We start from the raw sequence: 18,507 nt of genomic DNA, 5'->3' as shown, positions 1-18,507 counted from the left end.
TTTTGGGTTTTTTTTTGGTTTTTTTTTTTTTTTTTTTTTTTTTGTGGGATAGAACTCGAAATGGAGGGAAAAAAAAAACCGTAAAAAGTTAAATCTTTGGACTTTCTGCTGTTACACAAACGGCTCTGCTGCTGCACGTTATCACGGGAGAAAAATTAATTCCAAGAAAAGTCTGATCTTACTGGGATGGTGGAGGTGCGGTGGGATGGCTGCCGGGAGTGTTGGAATGGAGGGGCTTTGGGAAGGACAGGCACGGGAAACTTCAGAGCCCCTTCGAGTACCTAAAGGGGCTCCAGGAGAGGTTTCCAGGTCTGTTCCAGGATCGTGATTCTGAGAGAAAGCCGAGGCAAAGAAAGCTTGTTAATCTTTTCCTAGTCCTGAACTCTGCATTAATCTGTTAATCTTTTCCTAGTCCTGAACTCTGCGTTAGTCCCGAGGTCCCTTCCTGTCGCCTCCCCGGTGACTCACCGGAGGCTGTTAAAAAGTTTGCAGCGCTGCTTTCCTCAGCAGTGCCGGAGGCAGAGGAATGTGCAGGTAACACATTCCAGGTGTCCCTGAAAACAGGGCCAGCGCTAAGGCAGGGTTACAGGGAAAATGCTGCTCACCAGGGAGATGCTGCTCGCCAGGGAAAGGGCTCCGTGCGTCCACAACCCGGGTGCCAAGGGGCTGCTGAGCCCATCATCCCACCAGCAGGAAGGCAGGAAGGCTCCTTGGATCCAACTGCATCGGTAGGATCAGAGCTCATCCATGCAGGATGCGGATATTTGGGATATTCTCTTTGGTGACTGCACTCATCAAACAGTGGCCATCTGGTTGTCTCCTTGCATGGGGAATTATTTCAACCACCATTAATGAAGCTGAAGTGTGATTTCGAGGAGAAGAAGCGTTCCTGCTCATTTCCTGGGTGGGTACTTCTATTACGAGCCCCAAAAAGTATGCAGGGCCTTTTGTTTAACCAAAACCATGTGCTCTGTGCTTTGGATACCACTGACTGCAGCTGAAGTCACCGCAGTCCTTAGAGAATGATTCATTTTGCAGTTAGGCCAGAACTAGGATGAGGTTTAGGCCTAGGACTAAATGCTAATAAATGTGCAAATGGGATGGGGCAGGACCCTGTTCACCCTCTCTCTGGAAATTCAGCCTGATGCTCTTTAGGGAGCTGCCGTGCCTGAAGTCAGCCGGGGTAAATCGGGATGTGCGGGAAGGGGCACACGGAGGTGGAACGTCGCAGTTTGCCCCGCGGTTTGTCCTGGCTCCCAGGCCAAGCTGATGCCTTGAGAGGCCACCTCAAAACAGAGCCTGGACAGAAGTAAGGAAATAAGGTGGGTATTTATGTGAAAGGCTTTCAAAGGTACCCCTGGGAGCCAGAGGCCACTGCCCAGATGGGCCCCAAGGTGGGCCCCAGGTCACGAGTTCTTCACACTTTTATAGGTTTGGTTCTTTGCATAGCAGGGTTAATTCCCCAATTAAAGCTTCAGTTAATGATGGAGTTTCCCCAAGCTCAGCCCCTTCTCAAAGGCTTTTGGTTTACACATTTTGGGCCTAGGACAGTCTGGGTGTCCTTGGAGAGCAGGCCCAGAGAGGCTTTGTTGTGTCTGCCCAGCACAGAGAGCAGAAGTGAACAGGCTGCAGGAAACTCCAGAGTTACACAGCAGGCAGTGCAGGGCTTGAAAATATAAAAGCTCAAACCTAAGGTATCAATCCCAGCAGTGGGAGACCCTCAGCATCCAGAGCCCGGGATCCCATCCTCCTCCCACCAAACACTTGTTGGGAAGCCTCAGGGTTTTCTCTTTCTGTCTCAGTCTCCCCATTTACAAAACCGCCCTGAGTTATCTGCGCTGACAAACCACAGGGAGGTATTTACACACCGCTCCGGACAAGGGTGGCTCAGGGTCCGGCCTGAGGGGGTTTAAGCTGTGGAGAGAGGTCAGCAGGGCCACCCCCTCCCAGTGCCTGGCCATCCCCAGGAGTGGGACACTGGGCAGACACATCGTTCCTTCTCCTGGAGGAAGCACTGCGGCTTCCATGTCGGGTGGATTTTGGGCAGGCTGTCTGGGTGAGAAAGGGGTCCGTGTTTATCTGCCAGGGCCAGACCTCCAGGCCTTATCACCCCCAGCCTGCTTATCCCCTGGAGCCAGGAGGCTGCTCCCCAACACCACCCTGGGGGGAAATTGGGCACGTTGAGAAGAAGAGCGGGGACCCAGCGTGGTTTTGGGGTGTTCAATCCTCCCCTGGCTTGCTCAGTTCTGCTGCAAGGGGAGAATGAAACGAGCGGGAGGGTTGGAGTTGGAGCTTGGCTGGCCGTGGAGAGAAGGGAGGGCTGGAGCCTGAAATTCCCCCAGGGAACGGAGCAATAACAAACGGGTGACTGGGGAAGCTGAGCCTGCTCACAGCTAATGGGTAACCCCACACAGGCTCCTCCTGTGGCACACGCTGCCACTTCAGACCCTCCAAATGTTCCTGTCCCGTCTGACTCAGCGTCTGTTTGTCCAACATCCCGCTCTGCCAAAGCTGGGGCTGTGGGAGGCTCTAATCTCCCGTCCCAGAGCGGCTCGCTCGGAGCCGTGGCCCTCAGCCCGCTCTGGGGTACGTGACCGTTCTGGTTTTGTTTTTGAGCATCACGCCTCAGTTTTACCTCCAGTTCTTTGTTCCCTCCCGCCTGTTTTGGTGCCTGCGAGGGAGCTGAGGCCACGCGATAATTTTGACCTCTCCCCCCCTCCACCCCCCCCCCCCGCCAAACGAGTTATTTGTCTCATAAATTCCAAGTTCCTCTTTGAAACAGAGAAATAATTTAAAAAAAAAAAAACCCTCTTGCAGTCTGTGAACTGCACGAGAATGGAGCTCAATTCCTTCCCTCCTTGGGCAAGCCTGGGCAAACCACCCCAGCCCTCCGTGCCTCAGTTTCCCCTCTGCGGCGAGGGGGGCTCAGATTTCTGCCCTCACTCCCTTCGCCTGCTTTATTTTTGGGTTTTGGGAGGTGCTCGGGGCAAGCAGGTGGATTTTTCATCCTTTCTCCCTTCCCCTTTCCTGAGGCAGCTTCCCAACCTCCGAGCAGGCAGCCCATGGGCAATAAACCCTTTAAAGGAGCCCTTGTCCTTCCCCTGCCAGCCCAGAGCCCTAGAAACGGGGGAAAGGAACAGGGAATGCAGAGGCTGGACTCAGATCTTTTCCCTCCTCCATTCCCTCTCCGCGAACCAGGACTTAAAAGGAGCTCTGGGATGAAGGAGAGGGTGAGGGTGTTGCAAAACCCCGTATCCAAACCCCGTATCCAAACCCCACATCCAAACCCTGCACCCAAACCCCATATCCAAACCCCGTACCCAAACCCTGCACCCAAACCCCGTACCCAAACCCCGTATCCAAACCCTGTACCCAAACCCCATACCCAAACCCTGTACCCAAACCCCATACCCAAACCCCATAACCAAACTCCGTACCCAAACCCCAGACCCAAACCCCGTACCCAAACCCTGCACCCAAACCCCGTACCCAAATCCTTCACCCAAACCCCAGCTCCAGAGGCAAATTAAAGATTGGGTTTGGGGAGTTAAACCCTGAGGACACCCTGGATCTTTTATCCCAAATTTCTCAGAGCATGTGGATTCCTTCTCCAGCCAATCTCCGGTTTCATTTCTATCTCGTTAATTAATTTATACCGCTGGGGGTTTTTTGTTTGGTTTTCTTTTCCCAGAGCTGAAATCCCAGGAGGGGTTGTGCCGGTTTGGGCTGGGGAGGGAGCCCAGAGTTGTTGAGTTTTGCTCACGGGAGCTGTTTTGGGTTCTGTGCTGAAGCCGGGGTCGTTCACAGCGAGGCGTTCTCGGTGCTGGTGAGCGGGGCCGCACAACCTCACGGCTTTTCCTGCTTCCAGCGAGACAGGAAATGAGACTTTGGGACTGGACACAGCTGGGACAGGACACATCCCTGGCCACGGGAATGTTCAGCAGGGTAACGCTGGTGGAGAATCATGGAATCATGGAATGGGTTGGGCATTGGGAAGGGGGCTTAGAACTCATCCAGTGCCACCCCTGCCATGCCCAGGGGCACCTCCCGCTGTCCCAGGCTGCTCCAGCCTGGCCTTGGGCACTTCCAGGGATCGAGGGGCAGCCACAGCTGCTCTGGGAATTCCATCCCAGCCCCTCACCGCCCTTACAGGGAAGAATTCCTTCCCAAAATCCCACCTAACCCTGTCCTGTGGCAGTGGGAAGCCGTTCCCTGTGTCCTGGTGATGCCATGAAGATTTTTTGCCTTTTCTTTTATACCCCTGTTATACCTTTTTACAGCTTCTGTGTTCCCAGTGCTTTTTGCCTGCACTCTTGGACTTGTTTGTCAAGCTGAGAGACTCAACATTTTAGAAGCTTCGTAGCCAGGGATCAGTGTGCCCCAGAGCCCAAGGTGCTCTCCAGAACACATTCTGTAAGCCAAGATAGAACCATCCAGGGGAAGGTTCCTTGGGGAGGGGGGCTCACTTGAGCCTCTCATTGGGGAATCTTTGATAGATCTGCTAATTAGTAAAAACCTATAATGTTCTACCCAATGTTGGGGGGGGGGGGGGCAGACATCTCGATGCACATGACCTGGCCGTGTGCACCTAAGGATCCTTACAATAAATCCCAAGGTAAAATCCCTTTTCCCCTTCTAACCGTGGCTGACTCTTGATTTTAAGACCAGGAAAAGGCATCACTGGCACTCCATGCCTCAGAAATTGTCTCTCTCCCGCTTTCCTCCCTCCAGGCACTGCAAGGCCTCAATGAGGCTGCCCCAAATCCTCTGCAGGTGAACAATGCCAGCTCTCCCAGCCTTTCCTCACAGCAGAGCTGCTCCATCCCTCGGGAATCCCCCTCTGGAATCACTCCAGCAGCTCCATGTCCTTCCTGTGCTGTGTCCCAGGCCAGCTCTGAGGTGGGGCCTCACCTGGGAAGGGCAGAGGGAAGCAGGAATATTTGGAATGATGGGATTCATCTTCCCAAACACAGGGATCCCTGGATCCCTGCTTTCCCAGGAAGGACAGAGGGGAAGCAGGAATGTTTGGAACTTTGGGACTATGGGATTTATCTTCCCAGATTCGTGTGCTGGATCCCTGCTTTCCCAGGAAGGACAGAAAGGAAACAGGAATGGTTGGAACGATGGGATTCATCTTCCCAAACACAGGGATCCCTGGATCCCTGCTTTCCCAGGAAGGGCAGAAGGGAAGCAGGAACGTTTGGAATGATGGGATTTATCTTGCCAGATTCGTGTGCTGGATCCCTGCTTTCCCAGGAAGGGCAGAAGAGAAGCAGGAACGTTTGGGACTATGGGATTTATCTTCCCAGATTCGTGTGCTGGATCCCTGCTTTCCCTGGGAAGGGCTGAGCACCTGCCTGCCATGGGAAGCCGGGAAGGAATTCCTTGGTTTACATTCCTTTAATCCCAAATTTCTCAGAGCACGTGCATACCTTCTCCAGCCAATCTGTTTTAATTTATATCTTGTAAACTACATCATGTTTTTTTTCCACAGCCGCATTTCCTATCTCAGTGTCTCTTCCTCTCCCACTTGGACTCCCGAATCTCTCCCCATCCCGCTGCGGGGGAGCAGCCGTGTGGGGCTGCTGAGCTTCCAGCTGGGATCCATCCACTCCGGGGAGTTTCTCATCCGGAGCAGCGCAGGATCAGATCATCCTTGGCTCTTTTTACCCCCAAACATGTGATGCCTGCTCCAGCCGCCTCAGGATCAAGGCCAAATCCCTCAGGTTGACAAACAGAGCCCCGCGGGCCTCCTTTGAACAAAGCCTCGTGATCCCGTGCTGCCCTCTCCTTCCTGGATCAGCGGTTTTTTTGTCCCTGATAACACCCAGAACTTGCCCTCCTTAAAGCCAGGCTGGATTCTGGCGGGAGCAATCCCAGCTCCTCAGGTGGGAATGGCACAAAATGGTGTTCTTTTAGGGCTAGAAGTGGAGAGATTAATAAGAAATGTCAGCTTGGAATGAGCTAAAAATAAACCCTGCGTGTGCTGAGTCATTCCCTGATTTCCATGGATCGCTTTAGAGGCAGCTCTGGGACCTGCTCTGCCGTCCCTGCAGCATCTGGGGCTGGCCAGCGGAACAGGGCCAAGGTGGTGTCACCGAATTCTGGGGAATTCAGACCATCGCTGGCTTTTTCATTCCAATTTCAATTCCCTTTCCTCCCCAAGACACTTTGAATCAGACTCCGAGTGTGGAAAAAAACGGGGATGAGAGGAAAGCAGCTCCACCCGCGGCTGCCAGAGCCTGGCGTGAGCTCCAGGCCGGCTCAGCAGCCTCGGAAAATCCCTTCCCCATGGCAGCAGCTCCGTGTCCCGACTCGCTGAGGGCTGCTTGGCTTTTCCCTAAATTCCAGAGGATCCTGTTTGCTTCCCGCTTTTCCAGCAGCGTTGAGTCCTGCTCTGGAAAATCCCAGATTTGGGGCTGGGGGATGCAGGGACAGGGAAGGGAAGGGAAGGGAAGGGAAGGGAAGGGAAGGGAAGGGAAGGGAAGGGAAGGGAAGGGAAGGGAAGGGAAGGGAAGGGAAGGGAAGGGAAGGGAAGGGAAGGGAAGGGAAGCTGTGGCTGCCCCCAGATCCTGGAGGTGTCCACGGCCAGGCTGGACGGGGCTTGGAGGCAGCTGGGATAAGGGAAGGGATGGGATGGGATGGGATGGGATGGGATGGAACGGGATGGGATGGGATGGGATGGGATGGGATGGGATGGGAAGGGATGGGATGGGATGGATGGATGGGATGGGATGGGATGGGATGGGATGGGATGGGATGGGATGGGATGGGATAGGGTGGGATGGGATGGGATGGGATGGGATGGGATGGGATGGGATGGGATGGATGGGATGGGATGGGATGGGATGGGATGGGATGGATGGGATGGGGTGGGGTGGGATTTAAGGTCCCTTCCAACCCAAACCAGTCTGGAATTCCAGGATTCCATGGAGCAGAGAACAGGGCTGCTCCTGCCTGGGTCAGGAGGACACAGGGACAAGGATGAGAAGCCCCAGAGTGGGACCCACGGTGGGGTCTGACCCCAGCCAAAGGAGTCCCAAATATTTATATATAGAAAATAATATAATAACTATAATAATAGGCATTGGAGAGGTGTCCTGGGTATATATTTATATTTAATATACATTTAATTAATATTTAATTTATGTTATATTTATATTTATATCTATATTTATATTTGTATTTATATTTATATCCGTATTTATATTTATTTATATTATATCCGTATTCATATATATTCATATTCATAATCATATTCATATTCGCATATATGAATATGATTATGAATATTAATATATTATATTTATGTTTATTCTATATCTATGTCTATATCTATATCTATATCTATATCTGTATCATATTTATACCTATATTAATATTATATTTATATTAATATTATATTAACGTTAATATTAATATTTATATAAGATACGCATTCTTTTTTATATCTATAGGGACTATACAGATATAAATAAAAGCTCTCTCTCTAATATGTATTATAATGTTTTAAAATATATAATATTTCATTAAATTCTCTATAAATTGTATATTATACAAGCATATATGATATATATTGTGATATGATATAATAGAATAATAATAGATTATTATAGACTAAATAATAACATATCAAATTCGATACATTCTATATTAATTAATGATAATATAGTATTCTATCCTATCTATAATGTATTATATAATATAATATAAATAGATTCTATTATATCCTATCTATGATATAGTATTATATAATATACTTATATTATATCCCTATTATTAGATACTAATTAATATTTGGTTGTGATATTATACATTCATTAACAAAGTTTTCTTATAGTTTATGCTGTATGTACATTATATTATCTATTATTATCTATTATTATCATAAGTATTATTTTGTGGTATAGGATGAAAATTAATAATAATAAATTAATATTAAATTAATGTTACTATTATGAAGAATGTTGAATATAAAATTAATACTCTAGAACATAGACTTTCTATAATATATGTATGGGAAGCATCTATTATATATATAATTATTATATATAGACCCAGATAGTCCCAAACTCCGCCCCCACCACCCCATGACCTCACCAGTGACGTCACGCATGACGTCACCACGCGGGATCCCGGGGGGTTTAGGGGCGGAGCCCTTGAGTGCCTTCGGGCCGTACCACCGCGGGGGCTGAGGGGGGGGACGGCGCGGCCCACTCCAAGTGAGGCGGGGGGGGCGCGGGGGTGGCACCGCGCATGCGCCGTGCGCGTCTCCCCTGAGGCGGGCGGGCGGCCGGGCCGGGCGGAGGCCGCGGCCGAGCCGGGGGCTCGCGTAGATGTGCAGCCCGGGGGAGGCCCCCCCTGGGCCGGCCCCGGCCGGGGACCTGCCCCCGGAGTGGGAGACGGATGACGAGCGCATGGCCTTCCTGTTCTCGGCCTTCAAGCAGAGCCGCGAGGTGAACAGCACCGAGTGGGACAGCAAGATGGCCTTCTGGGTCGGGCTGGTGCTGGCCCGCGGCCGGCAGAGGGGCGCGGTGAGGACGTGCCTGAGGGAGCTGCAGAACGGCTTCGAGCGGCGAGGCAGCGTCCCCTTGGGGCTGGGCACCGTCCTTAGGGAGCTGCTCAGGTAAAGGAGGTCGGGGCCGGCCTTGGGGAGGGTGTGGGGGGTGTCAGGGGGATGCGGCTGGCGATGGATCCGTGCTGTGCCAGCCTGGAGGGTGAATTCTGCACTGTGAGGCCCTGGCACAGGTTTCCCAGAGCAGCTGTGGCTGCCCCATCCCTGGCAGTGCCCAAGGTCGGGTTGGACGGGGCTCGGAGCAGCCTGGGACAGTGGGAGGTGTCCCTGCCCGTGGCAGGGGTGGCACTGGAGGGGATTTGAAGTCCCTCCAACCCAAACCCATCTGGGATTCTGTGAATTGCGGTTTGTGTTGTGTGTGGAATTTGGGAGGCCTGTGGGAGGTAAAGCTGGACAGGGAATCAGAGCTCACCCAGGGGCTCGCAGGAGGTTGTGCAGGGGATCCCGCAGGAATGTTGGTGTTGAGCGGGGTGGTGTTCCCTGGAATGCTGAGGTGCCGCAGCTGCCGGGGCACGGGGGATGTGTTGAGCTGCTGTTTGCAGCCAGAGGTTTTATGCTGTGGAACTGGAGCCTGGGTACCTCGAAGAGGCTCAAAACAGCAGGAGCTCTGTCGATGACCTGAAAATCAAAACCTGAGATCTGAGAAGCTGTTGTTGCAATTTAATATAGAAACAGAGCTATCCAGAAATGGCTGATTACCCTAAAACTGACCCTTACTGTTCATTTCCTCATTTGATGCCTCATCAGTTTCGAGTCAGAAAGCTGGGAGAAACTTGCAGAAGGGGAGAAAGAGTAAACAAAAGGCACTTGGGATCCAGAGGAAGGTGAGGAGGAATGGAAACCTCTGTGTGCTTCCAGCAATAAGATCTCAAGTTTGAGCTGGATCTGGTGATAGAAAACGCCACTGGAATTGAGGATGTGGAGGATTTCCAAGGTTCAGACTGACTGTGTTCAGTTCCATGTGAATTATCTTTTCCCTAGACGTGGGAAGCTCCAGAGGGAGTCAGACTTCATGGCCAGTGTAGACAGCAGCTGGATCTCGTGGGGTGTGGGAGTTTTCATCCTGAAGCCCCTCAAGTGGACCCTCTCCAGCGTGCTGGGGGACAGCAAAATTCCCGAGGAAGAGGAGGTTCTGATTTACGTGGAGCTGCTTCAGGTGAGTGTTGTTGAGAGCTTTCCCGAGATTGTGCACCTGCAGGAAAACCAGGAGCCGCTCCGTGTGCTGGGGAGGAAGGGTCAGGGTTGAGCAGATCTTCACTGGTGCTCCTGAGGTGTTCCAAGTCTGGAGAGAGATGGATGGAGGACCTTGAGGGTGAGAAGTGAGTTGGATCAACTGATGTTCCTTGAAACGAAGGGAGATGCTCCAAGGGCTGGAGCTGGGCTGGGAGAGCTGGAGGTGCTCACCTGGAGAAGGAAAAGCTCCAGGGAGAACTCAGAGCTCCTTCCAGGGCCTGGAGGGGTTCCAGGAGAGCTGGAGAGGGACTGGGGACAAGGGATGGAGGGACAGGACCCAGAGAATGGCTTCCCACTGCCGGAGGGCAGGGCTGGATGGGATATTGGGAAGGAATTCCTGGCTGGGAGGGTGGGGAGGGGCTGGGATGGAATTCCCAGAGCAGCTGTGGCTGCCCCTGGATCCCTGGCAGTGCCCAAGGCCAGGCTGGAGCTCCCTGGGACAGTGGGAGGTGTCCCTGGGCATGGCAGGGGTGGCACTGGATGGGCTTTAAGGTCCTTCCCTCCCAAACCACTCCGTGGTTCTGACAATGACCTTTCACTGTCTCCAAGAGAAAGGAGGGACAGGATTCCTTGCTTGGCTAGGAAGGCAAGAACTGTGCTGGGAGCTTGCTGTGAATCCCAGGCTGGAGCTGAGGACATGAGGAGCTCTCAGCCCGAGCTCCATCTGTTCCAGGGAGGAACAGGGGATGGAGCCTGGTAATCCAATGTCCCACCAGCTTCCCTGGGCATTATCCAAGCTGCTTTCACTGGGAGCATGTGCATTCCCATGGGATTGGATCTGCCCTGGGATCCTGTCCCAGCTCCTTTTCCCTCTCTGTTCCTCTGTGACTGGAGAAGCAGCCCCAAGCCTTGCTGTGGTGTCTGGGTTACTGTGTGCAGCAGAAAAGCAGGAAATCTTTAAAGGCAGGAATTTTTATTTGGTTCAAACCTGGGGAGGGATTTCCAGGAAGTGCAGGGGAAGCCAATTGATTGCCTTTGTGGTTCCTGTGCTGTTCCACAACATTTCAGGGAATGTCAAGAGCGGAGTCTTGGTTTTCATGGACAGCTGTTCTGAGAGTTCCCTACAGCTCATTCTGAAAGTCCCTCCGGAATAAAATAGGAAGTGTCCAAGTTTGGGAGGAAGGAGGTGTGGGAGGGTTTGGGAAGAGCAGGAATGCTGCGTGGGCTGACAGCATCCCTGGATCCCTTGCAGGAGAAGGCAGAGGAAGTTTATCGCCTCTACCAGAACTCTGCCCTCTCTTCCCATCCCGTGGTCGCCCTCTCCGAGCTCCGTTCCCTCTGTGCCGGGCTCTGCCCGGATGAAAGGACCTTCTACTTGTTGCTGCTGCAGCTGCAGAAGGAGAAGAGGGTCACCATCCTGGAACAGAATGGAGAGAAGGTACAGGGTCAAGGTGACTGCTTTTGGGTGGTATCATCCCTGTCTTGCATTCCATCTGCCTGGAGAGAAAACTTTGGTGGCTAAAATGGCTGCTCTCTGTCTGGAAAGGTAAATTCCACGTGCTCCAGCGTTGTTACCTGGTTGGGGGTGACATGAAATCCTCATTTTTTGCATGGCAGGTTCTTCAAACATTTGTAATAGTTCCTATTTAATTTAAGAGTTCAAAGCTTGGCAGATCCTGCAGGGTGACTACTCCAAACTACACAAACAACGTTCCACACCTCTGGAATCAGCATGGAATTCCACGTTGTGTGGAAGCTTTTTCTGTCTGCCAGTACCTACAGCTCTGAGATTCCACTTCCCCTGCAGTGTTCTGAAGTCCTCGGAAGTGTGACATTCCCATTTATCCACTTCCAGAGCCCTGGGACAGCTTTAAATCTCCCAGGTGTTCTGTTAAGGCTTTCCATTTCCACTGCTCATCCCTGGTCCTGCCTAGTTTCATATTAAGCGCTGTGGTAACTGGGGCATCCTCATGACTCCAAGGCCTAAACGGGGAGTGCAAAAACTCCTTTTCCTTCCTTCCAAGTGAAAGTATTCCTGGTGCAAGGCTCAGATTTTTGGGAAGTGACTCCAGCCTGTGCCCATCTAATTTTAGATAGTGAAGTTTGCCCGAGGCCTCCACGCCAAGGTGTCCCCGATGAACGACGTGGACATCGGAGTTTATCAGCTGATGCAGAGTGAGCAGCTGCTGTCACAGAAGGTGGAGTCCCTTTCCCAGGAAGCAGAGAAGTAATTTGGGGAAGGGTGGTGGGAACATCTGTGGGGTGTAGAACGTTGGGCCACAATTAGAAGCTGCGTTCTCGTGTTATTCTTCCCTGTTCATAAACAAAACGGTCCCAGCCGTGTGCTGGGACAGCTTTTCCAGCCTGTGTTCCCTCTGTCCCCACGAAAACAAGGTGCAGGGAATGGCTGTGAGGAATGTTTGCAAGGATTTGGAATGCATTCAAGGATTTCTGGGAAGCAACAGCGGTTTGAGGGTGGTTACATCCAAAATGCTCCCTTGTGGTCCCCTCAGAGCGAGGCACAGGGTGGTTGTGGTGTGTAAAATAACCACTGCTGGCCAAGGAATAAATTTCCCACTCTTTTTCCATCTTCCAGGTGTAAAGAGGATGCCAGGAGTGCTTGTAGAGCTGGGAAGAAGCAGCTGGTAAGTGGAACTGCCAGGGAAATGTCCTGGATCATGCCCAGGGTTAAACGTGGGGGCTTCAACCCAGGGGTGCTCAGGTGGGGCCAAAGCTCTCCTTAAGGTGAAGATCAGGATTTATTTTATTTCTATGAAGGGAAGTGGAAATAAACTCTTAAACCCACTTGTTCTGTGTGTGCCTCAGGGATTCCTGTTTGTTTTTATGACACTGCCAATCCCAGAATATCCCGAACTGGAAGGGACCCACTGGGAATCATCAAAATCCAACTCCTGCCCCTTTTTTTTTTTAAATATTTTTTTAAAATTTGTCAGTTAAATATTTTTTCTCAACGTGGTCATTTCTGACCAAGTTTTGCACAAACACAAACACCCATTTCACAACCTTTCTCTGCTTTTTCCTCCTTTCTGTAGGATGCAGCAGGCTACAAATACCTGCTTGTAATAGCACGAAATTCCACAATGATTCCCTTTTTTTTTCTGAAGGAAACTTCAGCAACCAGGAATGTGAATCGTTGCAGATGCCAACTGGAGTATTTTAGATGCCCTCACCTTTCCAAAGTAGGCATCCAGGATTTTTCTGCTGGATACCAACCCAGTGATCCAGGAATTCCTGGATGAACCCCCTGAGTTCAGCTGCAGCCTGGAGGACTCCTGGCTGTTCCCCCTTTTTAGAGCTTCATCCCAGTTTTCTCACGGTGCCGCTGGGAATTCTTGGACTCAGCAAAGTGGGACCAATCCCAGGGAAAGGGAGACAATGCCAGATGTGTGTGCAAGGCTGAGCCGAGGCTCTGTGTGTGTTTGTGTCCCCGCTCAGGCCCTGAGGTGCCTCAAGTCGAAGCGGAGGACGGAGCGGCGCATCGAGGAGCTGCATTCCAAGCTGGATGCAGTGCAGGGAATCCTGGATCGCATCTACGCCTCCCAGACTGACCAGATGGTACCGTGGGCTCCTCCCTCCTGCTCCTCCTCCAGCCCCTCCCTTCCCACCCATTCCCTCGCCTGTGCCTGAGGGGTGGGACTTTACCCCTGGAATATCCCTCTGGATAAAGCTGCCTCCGGGTCCTGGTGTTTCTCCAAGGATCCTGCTTGGGAAGCAGCTCTGGAGAGGAGCTCCTGCTGTTCTTCTCCAGCATCGTGCATCTTTTAGTCTTTTAGTTTTTATTTCAAGACCTTCAATGCCTGCCAGGCTGGAGTTCATGAACATTGTGCATCTTTCAGTCTTTAGTTTTTATTTCAAGACCTTCAATGCCTACCAGGCTGGAGTTCATGAACATTGTGCATCTTTTAGTCTTTTAGTTTTTATTTCAAGACCTTCAATGCCTGCCAGGCTGGAGTTCATGAACATTGTGCATCTTTCTGTCTTTAGTTTTTGTTTCAAGACCTTCAATGCCTGCCAGGCTCATGCAGCACTGAGCATTTTTTCTCTTTTTTCTATTTTTATTTCCAGGTGTTTAATGCCTACCAGGCTGGAGTGGGAGCTCTGAAGCTGTCCATGAAGGATGTGACTGTGGAGAGGGCAGAGAACCTGGTGGATCAGATCCAAGAGGTACTGGAATAGGCAGTGGGGTGTGGATATTCCCAAGAAACCTGCCCAGATATTAATGAATTATGAATTCTTTAGTTTCTTTTAATTATTTCATTTCTTTCCTTTATGGCACCAAAGCAAACTGACTTAATTTTGAGCTAAAACATCAGCAAGAAAAAGATTTCTGTGTCTTGTGTTTTTGCTTTTATGTATTTTAATTCACTTTAGATTTGTGCATTTCAGGGGTTTTTTTGATCAGCAATATTGGGCAAGCACCCAGCTTTCCTAGAAAGTCTTGAGGTGTATTAAAACTACAAATCAAACCTTTGGAAGCTGGAATGCACCTGTGTGCATTAAACAGCCTGACATTTAATTTAATTTAATTTTATATTTTATATTCTATTTCATGTTATTTTGTGTTATTTTTTGTTATTTTTTTGTTATTTTTGTTTCATTTTATTTTATAGTCTATTGGATGTTATTTTGTATCTTATATTCTAGTTGATGTTATTTGGTATTTTTTTTTATATTTAATTTCATTTCATTTTTGGTTTTTTTTTTTCCATGGGTTGGACTTGATGATCTCAAAGGTCTTTCCCAACCTATTTAATTCTGGAATTCTGTAATCTCCTGCATTTCAGTGAGGGAAAGGAGTTAATTCTGCAGGAACTGAAGTGGAGAGAGCAGTCTGGCTGCATAAGCTGGTGTGAAAAACAGCAAAGGATTAATTTTTTAGCACCATCAGCTCCAACTGTGACTTCAGCTCACGAGCTGAGGGGCTGCAAAACGTCGTAGCTGAGACGTGTTGGTCTTTGGCTTCCTGATTCTGTAGCCAAAGCTGCAATATCAACTCAATATTTATGTGAAAAAACTCAAAATCAGAGGGATATTTTTAATTCCACTGTGAAATTCTGGTTCGGGTTTGATCCTCAAATGTGCCACGCTTGCTCTTGTTATTGATTATTATTAAATAATCTTCATGTTCTTCGTGAAAACCGTGGTGGAAATGTCTTCTGCACTAATTGCTGCTGCCTTTAGGTCAGCTTTGGAGTTGTTTGTTGATATTTCTGCTTTTGATAAAGCAGCTGCAGTAAGACATCAGATCAATTTCTGGTCTCTATCTAATTGTGTTTCTTTTCCCTCAGCTTTGTGATACTCAAGATGAAGTAGCCCAGACTCTGGCTGGAGTGGGGATCAATGGTCTGGGTATGTCCTGGGGTTTTTATCCTCTGCTCCCTCCCCACATTTAGCAGCTTCCTGGGGGAATAAACTCTTCCTGAAATCCCAAAGTTGGTGCCTCGAAGGGAATGAGGAGCAGGGAGTTCTCCCCTCTGACAGTTGTGTTTATTCATCTCCAAATCCTCGTGGTCCCCATTCGGGGCTGGGTTTCAGTTCAAAGCTGTGGAATGCTGATTGAAATCTATTTTTAGGGTGGCTGCTTTGTTTTCTTGAAGTGATGAGCTTTTTCCTCCGGCCTGGGTGCTGCTGCAGCTTTTTGCCTCTGCTGAAAGGTGCCAGAGCTTCTTGGCCTCAGCAGCAAAATTTTTCTACGAGGAAAAAAATTCTCCTCGCTGAGATCAGCATTGAGTTTTCAGTCCTTTTAAAGAAGTGCAGGAAATTCCTTATGAGTGACAATGGATGGGAGGAAGAACAGCTCAGTTCCACTTGGATCTGTCTGTGCTGTGAGGATGCCACTGGATCCTCCTTGGAACTGAAATGTTTTCTTTCATCTGCAGAGATGGACACGGAGGAGCTGGAGAAGGAGCTGGACAGTCTCCTGCAGGACTCGAGTAAGGATTCCGTGGATCTGCCTCCCGCTCCCCAGAAGGTGCTGAGTCCCCCCATCTCTGATGCCGAGCTGGAAGCTGAACTGGAGAAGCTCTCTGTGTCTGCTGGAGGTGGGAATGGCAGCGGGGCCGGGGAGGGAACTGCTCTGGGAGCTGGGACAGCCCTGAGCAGCCAAGGGGGTCAGCAGAGCTCAACCCCAGTCCTGAGAGAGCTGGGAATTCTGCCTGGATCCTTTGCCTGGGGGTGGAGGGAAAACTGAAGGCTCTGGGAGGGAGCCCTGCCTGGATTAATTGCTTTTTAAAATTTAACGAAGTTGTACGAAGCCAGGCAGTGTTGGAAGGGATAAAACAGGGTTTGTCCAGCACTCAGCATCTTCCTGGCCTGGAATGCTGACTCTGTGTTAAGTGGGACAGGCCTGCTTAAACTGGTCCTTATTTACTGATAAGTAAATAAATAATAAGAATGATAAATAAATCCTATTTCATGATTTATTAATGATCTTTTTGGGTCCCTTCCAACTCAGGATATCCTATGATTTAGCAGCAGTGAATGACCAGAGTTTATGGGCTTGAACTGAGCTTTCCCTACACCTGTCTTGGACAGCTTCAGCTTTCCTTTTGGGAATCTGCTCGTGAGCAGTTCCACAGCACTGGCCATGGAGTTTTCCTCCTGTTTGGGCAGCTGATAACCTCAATTTCTAGAGAATTCCCCATCAAACACGAGCCACGTGCTTCCAAGGGGATGGAACGTGTGATTCCGAGGGATGGAGCTGAGCAGGGAAGCACCGAGGCACTCTGGAATTTCATTATTTAGTTGTGGATGTGTCTGATGAGTTCTGATCTCTTCTCTGTTGCAATTCTCTTCACAGATTTGGCACAAAATACTCCCTCTGCTGCTTCTGAACCCAAAACAGCTCTGGGACTGAATCTCTGAAGAGCTAACAGAATCCTGCTGCTGCAGTTTGGGGAAGTTGTCTTAATGTTCCTTAACTCATGACCAGAACTTGAGAGGAGAGGGGCGACACCGCCGTGTCCGTCTGGATCTCTCTTTGCTCAGCAGCAGGATCTCCTGCCGTGACAATCCACTCTGGACCTGGCCCCAGCTGGTGTTTGTCATCTCTGTGCCAACATCTGCACTGGTCTCAGTCTGACTCGTGGCCCCAAGTCACTGCCACATCCAGTCTTCCCTCCTGGGAGTGCAATTCCAGTGGAGATAAACTCTTCTGTGTCCATAACAGTGCTCAGTTTTGGGTTTGGTTTTCATTTCTCTTCGTTTGCTGTGGCTGATGTTGAGAATCTGAGTTGCAGCAGCGTTGCAGTGGCTCAACATTTGGCTGTTCGTGTGGTTGTTTAGAACACTTGGCACTTCGGTTCTGCCCTTGCCATTCCTGCAGCCAGCTTCAACACCCCGTGGTTGTCGTGTCCCTCCCTGTCTGCATCCTGCCCTCACAGCCAGGCACTGCAGCTGGGCAGCTTTGGGAGATTTTGGTGCTGCTCGGAGAGGGCAGCAGTGGCAAGCACAAGACAAAAGAATCCCTCTCTCTCTGCAGTGACGTTAAGGCCTTAAAAGGGAGACCTGCAAAAGATTCCCCTGGAGGAGCTTCAGGCTTTTGTGGCGCTGCCATCCAGCTTTTTTCTGCTGCCTCTTGAAATTGGAGCTCTTGGCTATTTTTGTGTCCTCCCTGTAAGCAAAACTTCTCAGGAGCTGCAGGGCACCAGCTCTGAGCTGCTGAGGAGGGATTTGGGGTGGGAAGAGAAGGGATCCCTCGTTTTCCCTTTGGGAGAGCTCAGCCCCACGGAGCAGCCTTGGCTTTGCCTTCAGCCTCGGCGCTGCAATCCCTCAGGGCTGCGTGCTCCCAGAAAGCCCCAAACGCAGCCCCTGGGCGTGTTTGTCATGCACAAACCCCTGAGCACCACACCTGCAGCTGCTCCAGGGCTGTCCCTCCCCACACGAGCCCATCCCTCATCTTTTGCAGGTCACTCTTTATCCCTCGCGTGCGCACGGAAGCGCGGGAAGCGCGATCCCCGAAAAGCCGAGCTGTCAGGAGGGGGATGTGCCCTTCCCTGGGCTCCCTGAGCGTGGCAGGGCAGTGCCTGGCTGCCTGGGCATGGATTAGCAGCCCTCTGCCCCTCTCCCTGACTCGGAATGTATCCCAGCACCACTGGGAATGTATTCCCAACACCACACAGAATGCATCCCAACACCACACAGAATGTATTCCGTTCACTGGGAATGTATTCCCGACACTACACGAAATGTATCCCAGCACCACTGGGAATGTATTCCCGACACTACATGGAATGTATTCCCAACACCACTGGGAATGTATTCCCAACACCACATGGAATGCATCCCAGCACCACTCGGAGTATCCCAGCACCAATTCCAGGCTGCCTCTCCAAGCTCCAGCGCTCAGTGGCAGCTTGGGGCAATGGGAACGAGGGCTGGAATTCCCCTCCTGGGAATGATTTCCCACCCAGCTCCACCGCAGGGCCGGCCGTGGGGGTGTCCCCGGGGGCTGTGTCCCCTCTGTCGCCGCTGGCCACTGCGGGCTCCTGCTGGCCCAGGGGGGTGGCCGCAGCTCTCCGGTGCCCAGGCTGTCCGTGGAATGCTGTACAATGGCTCGAAGCTCTGTGTTCCTTTCCTTTGGAAGTAAACGGGAGAAAAACCTCGCTGTTTCCAGCCTGTGTGTGACCAAGGGGAGGGGAGGAACCCGCGGGGCTCTGGGGCCTCCTGTGCTTTTTCCCTGTTCCAGCCGTGCTGGAATCCAGGGATAGTCCTGGGCTGCTTTATCCAAACCCAAACTG

At 50.7% G+C, this 18,507-nt stretch overlaps 1 protein-coding gene and 1 long non-coding RNA gene across 4 annotated transcripts; both read left to right on the top strand.

The window, feature by feature from the left end:
• The first annotated feature begins 324 nt into the window (after positions 1-324).
• LOC116435451 lies at positions 325-6,432 on the top strand. Of its 2 annotated transcripts, none has more exons than XR_004236785.1 (6): positions 325-904; positions 1,156-1,322; positions 3,692-3,945; positions 4,732-4,899; positions 5,495-5,888; positions 6,167-6,432. It is a non-coding gene; the product is annotated as an uncharacterized LOC116435451 (long non-coding RNA). The 2 variants fall into 2 exon arrangements; XR_004236784.1 differs by having other exon boundaries at positions 5,495-6,088.
• A 1,835-nt stretch (positions 6,433-8,267) lies between these two features.
• CHMP7 (charged multivesicular body protein 7) lies at positions 8,268-18,372 on the top strand. Of its 2 annotated transcripts, none has more exons than XM_032091777.1 (10): positions 8,268-8,626; positions 9,557-9,731; positions 11,001-11,186; positions 11,842-11,975; positions 12,345-12,393; positions 13,205-13,324; positions 13,835-13,933; positions 15,058-15,118; positions 15,649-15,810; positions 16,569-18,372. In XM_032091777.1, the coding sequence occupies exons 1-10, from the start codon at positions 8,337-8,339 to the stop codon at positions 16,631-16,633; spliced, it is 1,341 nt and encodes a 446-aa protein (XP_031947668.1). In that variant the 5' UTR covers positions 8,268-8,336; the 3' UTR covers positions 16,634-18,372. The 2 variants fall into 2 exon arrangements, with proteins under 2 accessions (XP_031947668.1, XP_031947669.1); XM_032091778.1 differs by lacking the exon at positions 8,268-8,626 and adding an exon at positions 9,323-9,399.
• The last annotated feature ends 135 nt before the right edge of the window (positions 18,373-18,507 follow it).

Source organism: Corvus moneduloides, chromosome 27 (assembly GCF_009650955.1).
Source record: "Corvus moneduloides isolate bCorMon1 chromosome 27, bCorMon1.pri, whole genome shotgun sequence".
NCBI lineage: Eukaryota > Metazoa > Chordata > Aves > Passeriformes > Corvidae > Corvus > Corvus moneduloides.
Note: the sequence above shows the minus strand (reverse complement) of the source record. Positions and strands in the feature narration are given on the sequence as shown.

Excerpts from the sequence above, each read along its gene's own strand:
- CHMP7 (XM_032091777.1), top strand. The coding sequence starts at position 8,337 with ATGTGCAGCCCGGGGGAGGCCCCCCCTGGGCCGGCCCCGGCCGGGGAC. Across the intron at positions 13,325-13,834 it reads CCTCCCAGACTGACCAGATG|GTGTTTAATGCCTACCAGGC; the intron begins GTACCGTGGGCT and ends TTTTATTTCCAG. Across the intron at positions 15,811-16,568 it reads GCTCTCTGTGTCTGCTGGAG|ATTTGGCACAAAATACTCCC; the intron begins GTGGGAATGGCA and ends TTCTCTTCACAG.